At 40.0% G+C, this 8209-nt stretch overlaps 1 protein-coding gene across 1 annotated transcript; it reads left to right on the top strand.

Moving 5' to 3' along the window:
- Positions 1-3780: 3780 nt before the first annotated feature.
- Positions 3781-4268, top strand: LOC118829125 (60S acidic ribosomal protein P1-like). Its single transcript, XM_036736082.1, has one exon. The coding sequence runs from the start codon at positions 3878-3880 to the stop codon at positions 4223-4225; it is 348 nt and encodes a 115-aa protein (XP_036591977.1). The 5' UTR covers positions 3781-3877; the 3' UTR covers positions 4226-4268.
- Positions 4269-8209: the final 3941 nt, after the last annotated feature.

Raw genomic sequence — 8209 nt, forward strand, 5'->3', positions numbered from 1 at the left:
TAGAAGGTCAAAAACAAAAAGACTGTTTTAGAGAAATAGATGAAAGGTGAAAATCACACTTTATTATAAAGAGTACCTTTTTCTTTTGTTGATATTCCCATTGCTTGAAATATTTGGGCTATACACACCTAAGGGCAGCATCCACTTTTCTATTCATTAAGAATCAAGATATTGATCAGAGTGGAGTTCTCTTTGACTACTTCTGGACATCACTAGATTGAGGTATGAATGATCACCAAAGAAATTTAGTAGTGCCTTATTATGGAATGTTGGCACCAAACTGTACTTTAACCCATTATGATCTTTTCTTTGTTCAAGACTTCTACAAATGGTGCCCCAATTTGCCTTCAGATAGTCAATCAGTAATCATTTAATAAAGCCTTTCTTAGTGACAGGTACTGTGCAGCTGTTGTTCATCGTTTGTTTTCCAAGGAGACCAATGAAATCAGAATGTCGTAGTCAAGGTAGAATGTGTTCAGCTGTGGCTGATCATGCCAATGTAATCTCAGAAGTCACTTCCAGGGAGGGGTGGAGCCAAGATAGAGGCTGGAAGACAGGGACTCGCTTAAGCTCTCCCCCAAATCCCTCCAAACATCTGTAAAAAAAATGGCTCAGAAAAAAATTCTAGAGCTTGAGAACCTGTGAAATAACGGAGGGAAACAAGTCTCCAGCCCAAGACAGCAGGGATAGTTGCTAGCAAGGGTCTATAGCACCATGCTGGGAGTGGAACATAGCCCAGTGTGGGCTGTACCAGGACCAACCAGACCGGGAATCCAGTGGAGCAGGCCCTCGGGCCTTGAATTACTGAGCTGTGGCAGTTACCAAACTTCTTAACTCACAACCACCAAAGACCACAGATCAGGTCAGTGGGAAAACTGCTGGATCTGGGTGAGAAGTGCGAAGTCCAGCCCCAACCCTGCGCTAGTGGAGGTGGCACAGCAGCAGCAGCAGCAGAAAGCTCCTGCAGCTGCTTCTAGAGCTTCAGCTGCAGCTGCTTCTGGAGTACCTGGCCCACATGGTGGGAAGAATCAAGCGGCATATCAGAGCAGGAGTGCAGGGAGCACTTTCCTGGTGCAGAGGCAGGGTCCTTCTGCTTTGCCCTGCTTGGATCTGGGTGGCAGTCTTCATTGGCAGTTCTTGGGGGAGGAGGAGTGCTGCTATGGCAGAGCTTGCTGTGTAAAGTAGCTCTGAAAACAGCAGTGCAAGGCCCCTAAAACTTGGGACAAAGTACTCTCTACTCTATAAGCAGTCATACCCTGACAAAAAGCTTAAGGGTCAAGTAGTTGGTTGGGAACATGATCAGGCAGTGAAAACGGACTCAGATTCAGAAAACAGAATCTTGTTTTGGTGACAAAGAAGATCAAAACATACAGCCAGAAGAAGTCAACAAAGTCAAAGAGTCTACATCAAAAGTCTCTAAGAAAAATACAAATTGGTCTCAGGCCATGGAAGAGCTCAAAAAGGATTTGGAAAAGCAAGTAAGAGAAATAGAGGGAAAATTGGGAAGAGAAATGAGAGTGATGTGAGAAAATCATGAAAAACAAGTCAATGAGTTGCTAAAGGAGACCCAAAAAATACTGAAGAAAATAATGCCTTAAAAATAGACTAGCTCAAATGGCAAAAGAGCTCCAAAAGGGCATGAGGAGAAAAATGACTAAAAAGCAGAATTATCCAAAAGGAAAAGGAAGTCCAAAAAACCACTAAAGGAAATACCACCTTAAAAATTAGATTGGAGCAAGCGGAAGCTAGTGACTTTATGAGAAATCAAGATATTATAAAACAGAACCAAAGGAATGAAAAAATGGAAGACATATATCATTGGAAAAACCACTGATCTGGAAAATAGATCCAGGAGAGATGATTTAAAAATTATTGGACTACCTGAAAGTCATGATCAAAAAAAGAGCCTAGATATCATCTTTCAAGAAATTATCAAAGAAAACTGCCCTGATATTCTAGAACCAGCGGGTAAAATAGACATTGAAAGAATTCACTGCTCACCCTTTGAAAAAGATCTCAAAAAGAAAACTCCTAGGAATGTTGTCAGTAAATTCCAGAGTTCCCAGGTCAAGAAGAAAATATTGCAAGCGCCCAGAAAGAAACAATTTGAGTACTGTGGAAACAATCAGGATAACACAAGATCTGGCAGCTTCTACATTAAGGCTTGGCATATGACATTCTGGAGGTGAAAGGTTCTAGGATTAAAACAAAGAATCACCTATCCAGCAAAACTTAGTATAATACTCCAGGGAAAAATATGGATTTTCAAGAAAATAGAGGACTTTCAAGCTTTCTTGATGAAAAGACCAGAGCTGAATAGAAAATTCAACTTTCAAATACGAGAATCAAGAGAAGCATGAAAAGGTAAACAGGAGAGAGAAATCATAAGGGACTTTTGAAAGTTGAACTGTTTTGTTTACATTCCTACATGGAAAGATGATACTTGTTACTCATGAGACCTTTCTCAGTATTAGGGTAGTTGAAGGGAATGTACACATATATAGACAGAGGGCACAGGGTGAGTTGAATATGAAGGGATGATATCTAAAAAAATAAAATCAAATTAAGGGATGAGAGAGGGGAGAGGACTATATTAAGAGAGGGAGAAAGGGAGAGATAGAATGGGGTAAATTATCTTGCATGAATGTGGCAAGAAAAAGCAGTTCTGTTGGAAGGGAAGAGGGGGCAGGTGAGGGGGAATGAGTGAATCTTGCTCTCATTGAATTTGTCTTAAGGAGGGAATAACATACACACTCAACTGGGTACCTTACCTCACAGGAAAGTAGGCAAGAAAGGGATAAGAGAGGGGAGATGATAGAAGGGAGGGCAGATTGGGGAAGGAGGTAATCAAAGGCAAACACTTTTGAAAAGGTATAGGGTCAAGGAAGAAAATTGAATAAATAGGATAAGATAGTATGGAGGGAAATATAGTTAGTCTTTCACAACATAAATATTATGGAAGTGTTTTGCATAATGATACATATGCAGCCTGTGTTGAATTGCTTGCTCTCTCAAGGAGGTTGAGTGGGGAGGGAAGAAGAGAGAGAATTTGGAACTCAAAGTTCTAAAAACAAATGCTCAAAAAAGCATGCAACTGGGAAATAAGATATACAGGCAATGGGGTATAAAAATCTATCTTGCCCTATATGAAAGTAAGAGGAAAGAGGATGTGGGGTGGGAGTGGGGTGACAGAAGGGAGGGCAGACTGGGGAAAGGCACAATCAGAATATATGCCATCTTGGAGTGGGGGGGAAGCTAGAAATGGGGAGGAAATTTGTAACTCAAAATCTTTTGGAAATCAGTGTTGAAAACTAAAAAATATTAAATAAATAATAAAAGCAAAAAAATAAAAATAAAAAAGAATGCACTTCCAGGGATAGAGAAATGCCTGAGGGCTTGGTGGGGTGAGAGAGAGGGATAGCCAAGGGTTAGGCAATTTGGACGTTTCTCTCTTTAGGCTAGATATGCTTAGATTTAGAATAAACTGGAATTCTATAAAATTATTTCTGACAGACTTGTGCCTAAAGTCAGAGTTTAGCATTATTTTTTCTTTGATACCTTAATGAAATATAAATAAATTCTTTCATGTTATCAAGATTGTATCTCCCTCCAGGATATGTTTCTTTGGTGTGTAGTTAGTCTTATCAATCTGCATTTCCCAACTTCTGTCTTAAGGGTCATTTCTACTTCATCTTACTTAGCACATGGGGACTGAAATTTCCTGATTCTTCTGTAATTTATGATTAAAATCGTTTCTCTTCAGTTGTCTGTAAGGTGCTTGGTTCTTCTTCGGAAGCTAAGGCCGCGTTGGGGTGACCCCTCACTTCAGCCGGCGACTAGCACCACTACAAACAAGTCTCCTCGTCCATCCGCTGAAATGGCCGTCTCCCAGCTCGCTTGCATCTACTCCGCCCTCATCCTTCACGACGATGAGGTTACGGTCACGGAGGATAAAATCAATGCCCTCATTAAAGCAGCAGGTGTAAATGTTGAACCATTCTGGCCTGGATTATTTGCAAAGGCCCTGTCCAATGTAAACATTGCAAGCCTCATCTGCAATGTAGGAGTTGGTGGACCTGCCCCAGCAGCTGGTGGTGCTCCCCCTGCTGGAGGGGCTGCTCCTGCTAGCACAGCTGCCCCAGCTGAGGAGAAGAAGAAAGAGGAAGCAAAAAAGGAAGAATCCGAGGAGTCCGATGATGACATGGGCTTTGGTCTGTTTGACTAGATAATTTTTTGTAACATTAAATAAAAAGCTTGACTCAACTAAAAAAAAAATTTATGATTAAAATCAATTTTTATAGGAATGTTGGCAAATCTGTTCTACGTTCTGTCAATTTGTTATTTATCTGACAGTTGAAGGTATGAATACTGTTAGGATGATGTGGCTTACAGGATCTCATGCCAACTTTCTGTAGACAAGATAAATTGGAGATAATCTCATAGTAAAGGAACTAAGATTAAAGAAGACTAGGAAAGTTTTTTTGTTTTGTTTTGTTTTTGCAGAAAGTGGGACTTCAGCTGAGACTTAAAGTTTATAGTTTTCTATAAATATGTTATTGTTCTGCTCACTTCACTATGAATTTGTTCATATGAGTATTCTCAGGTTTCTCTGAAATCATTCTTTTTGTCATTTCTTAGAACAAGAGTTTTCCATTATATTCATATGATTTGTTCAGCCATTCTCCAATTGATGGCTATTCCTTTAAGCTTGCAGTTTTTTGTCACAATAGAAAGAACTGGTATCTTTGTACATATGAGTCCTTTTTCCTTTGAGCTCTTGGTGGTATAAGCCTGGTAGTTGTACCTATGGTCTGAAGCATTCTACACAACTTAGTAACAATTGGGGCAGTTAGAAATTTCTTTTCAGAATGAACAGATTGATCCCGAGCTTTTCTAGCAGTACATTAATACAACTATTTTCTAATAGTTCCCTGAACACTTATCACTTTCTTTTCTTTTTAGTTCAGTTTTACCAATTTGCTGGCAATGGTGTTGAACCTCAGAGTTGATTTAATTTGCATTTCTCTCATTATTAGTAGTTTGAATTTTTCACATGGCTATTTTTAGCTTGGATTTTTCTCCCTTGAGAACTGCTTGCTCAAATCTTTTGAATATCTGTTGGTCATATCCTACAAATCCCAACGATTCTGGACCTCGTACAGGCAACATTCCAACCACATTTCCTGTTTCCCATCTTGTAATTATTTATTCCTATCCCCCTCAACCCTCCTATCCCAAAGTTCCAACAGCAACAATAACACTCTTTCCACTGTGCCCTGTGGAATGACAATTCCACAGGCAACAAATGTCCCTTCATCTTAAATATTTTCCTTTCCCATTCCTTCCATCTACTAGCTATTACTGATACTGCATCCCCCCTGATGATGCAGACTCCTTGGCATCCCTTTCCAGAACTGGTTGCCCTTTCACTCATTCCCCTCAGTTCACTGGTTGAGGTAGGGAGCTGAAATACTCCTTGTTCCCCATTGCTACTTCCAGATTCTCTCCCTGCCTCCATTACTCAGTAATTTTTCCTCCTTTTAGGTTCATGCTATCTACTACCCAATCAAAATCCTGGTAGCTGTTGTCTATCAACCTTAACCTCCAACTAATTCTTCTTCATTCTTCAGTAAGTTCAGTACATTGATCACAGTTTTTCTCTTTTCCCCCACTTCTACATTCATACCAGGGGATATCAACATACACATTATCTCCCCCTCATACACTCACTCACTCTCTCTGTCTCTCTCTCTCTGTCTCTCTCTGCCTCTCTCTCTCTCTCTCTCTCATATGTGTGTATATTTACATAAAATTCAGTTCCTCAACATGTTCACTTCTCAGTAGCCACTCTTCCACCTCACCTCAGCCATAACACAAATTTTATCATATTTTTCATCTTGACATCACTCACAAATGTTATACCTCAACATGTAAAAATTTTTAACTCCTTCTATTCAACCATAATCTATTGTTTTTTCACCTCTCCCTCTGACTTCCCTTACAAAATCCCACTCTTCATCTGCCTCCTGACCTCAGAGCCTTTGACTCTTCCATTCCTGTTCAGGCTACCTTCCCTGCATTAGCCACTCCTCTTTTCCTCATCTTGACCCCTTGCCGAATCAATTCAAATCTGTACTGTCCTATTCTCTTGAATCCCTAGCTTCCTTATTGTTTTGCTGATCACACCCTGCCAAGCCTAAACCCTAGATTACTCCCACCATTCACTACCTTCACTCCTACACACATCCTGCTGAATGAAAGTAAAAAAAAAAAAGCACACACCATTCTGATTGGGTCCACTAAAAATTTATATTATACAACCTCAACTGGGAACTCACTGTTGCTAGGCAATAATCCTTCACTACCCTACTCTCTACAGAGGCTCTTCTAAATCTTTTCATGCTTCCTCAAATCTACCATGGTTTCTGCTCCCCCAACACTTTCAACTGAGAACCTTGCCTCATATTTTACAGAAAAAAATTGAGGCCAGTCACAGTGAGCTCTCTCTTCTCCCGTCTTCCTCATTTCGCATCACTCATATACCTCTTTCACCTCTGTCCCTCATGATAAGGTGGCCTTATTCCTTATCAGAGCTAACTCCTTTAACTGTTCAAGTGATCCCATTCCTTCCTATCTCCTCCAACAGATTGCCCTCTTGGTCATCCCCACTCTATCATTTCCTGCAATCTATCCCTGCCTACTGGCTTATTCTCTATTACCTACAAACATGCCCATGTTACCCCCATCCTGGAAAACAAAACAAGACAAAGGAGCTCTTCCCTTGATGCTTCAATACCTGCTAACTATCATCCTATACCTCTTCTGCACTTTATAGCTAGACTCCTTGAAAAGTCATCTAGAATAGGAGCATCTACTTTCTCTCCTTGTACTCTCTGCTTAACCCCTTACTATCTGGCTTCTGACCTTATGATTTCACCAAAACTGTTTTGTTCCAAATTATCAATAATCTCTTAGATGACAAGTTAAATGGTCTTTCTCATTTCTTTCTCCTCAACCTTCCTGTACACTTTGACGCTGTTGATCACTCACTCCTCTTTGGTACTATCTTCTCTCTATGCTGTACTCCTGTTTCTCTGTCTACCTATTTGATCACTCCACAGTCTCTTTTGTCTGAATCCTCATCCCAATCACACCCTCTAACCTTGAAGTTCTCACAGGATTTCTTCCTAGGCCTTCTCCTTTCCCTCTCTGTTACTTCACTTGGGTCAGGGAGCCAAGACAGTAGAATAGAGTGAACATCACTGCCTATTTCCCCAACATTCTCCTCTGAGCAGATTTAAAATAAAGACTAAAATCTAATTCTGGAGTGGGATAGCTAAAAAGAAGCCAGGTGAAATATTTTATTTATTTATTTCTTTGTTTATTTTTTTTAATATTTTTAGTTTTCAGCATTGATTTTCACAAGAGTTTGAATTATACATTTTCTCCCCATTTCTACCTTCCCCCCACTCCAAGATGGCATATATTCTGATTGCCCTGTTCCCCAGTCAGCCCTCCCTTCTGTAACTCCGCTCCCCCCCATTCCCTTTTCCCTTACTCTCTTGTAGTGTAAGATAGATTTCTATGCCCCATTGCCTGTATATCTTATTTCCTAGTTGCATGCAAAAACTTTTTTTTGGACATCTTCTTTTAAAACTTCGAGTTCCAAATTCTCTCCCCTCTTTCCTCCCCACCAACCCTCCCTAACAAGGCAAGCAATTCGACATAGGCCATATGTGTACCAGTATGTAAAACCTTTCCACAATACTCATGTTGTGAAAGACTAACTATATTTTGATCCTTCCTATCCTGTCCCCCTTTGTTCAATTTTCTCCCTTGACCCTGTCCCTTTTTGTAGTATTTTCTCCTTGATCTGGGAGCTCTGGAATTTGGCAACAATGTTCTTAGGAGTCTTATTTTTGGGATTTTTTTCAGGAGGAGCTCAGTGGATTATTTCAATTTCTATTTTACCCTCTGGCTCTAGAATATCAGGGCAGTTCTCCTTGATATTTTCTTGAAAGATGATATCTGGGCTCTTTTTTGATCATGGCTTTCAGGTAGTCCAATAATTTTTAAATTATCTCTCCTGGATCTATTTTCCACATCAATGGTTTTTCCAATGAGATATGTCTTCCATTTTTTCATTCCTTTGGTTCTGTTTTATAATATCTTGATTTCTCATAAAGTCACTAGCTTCCGCTTGTTCCAA

This window comes from Trichosurus vulpecula, chromosome 8 (genome assembly GCF_011100635.1).
Source record: "Trichosurus vulpecula isolate mTriVul1 chromosome 8, mTriVul1.pri, whole genome shotgun sequence".
NCBI lineage: Eukaryota > Metazoa > Chordata > Mammalia > Diprotodontia > Phalangeridae > Trichosurus > Trichosurus vulpecula.

What these genes read in the sequence shown, in the direction of transcription:
- LOC118829125 (XM_036736082.1), top strand. Translation starts at nt 3,878, where the DNA reads ATGGCCGTCTCCCAGCTCGCTTGCATCTACTCCGCCCTCATCCTTCAC.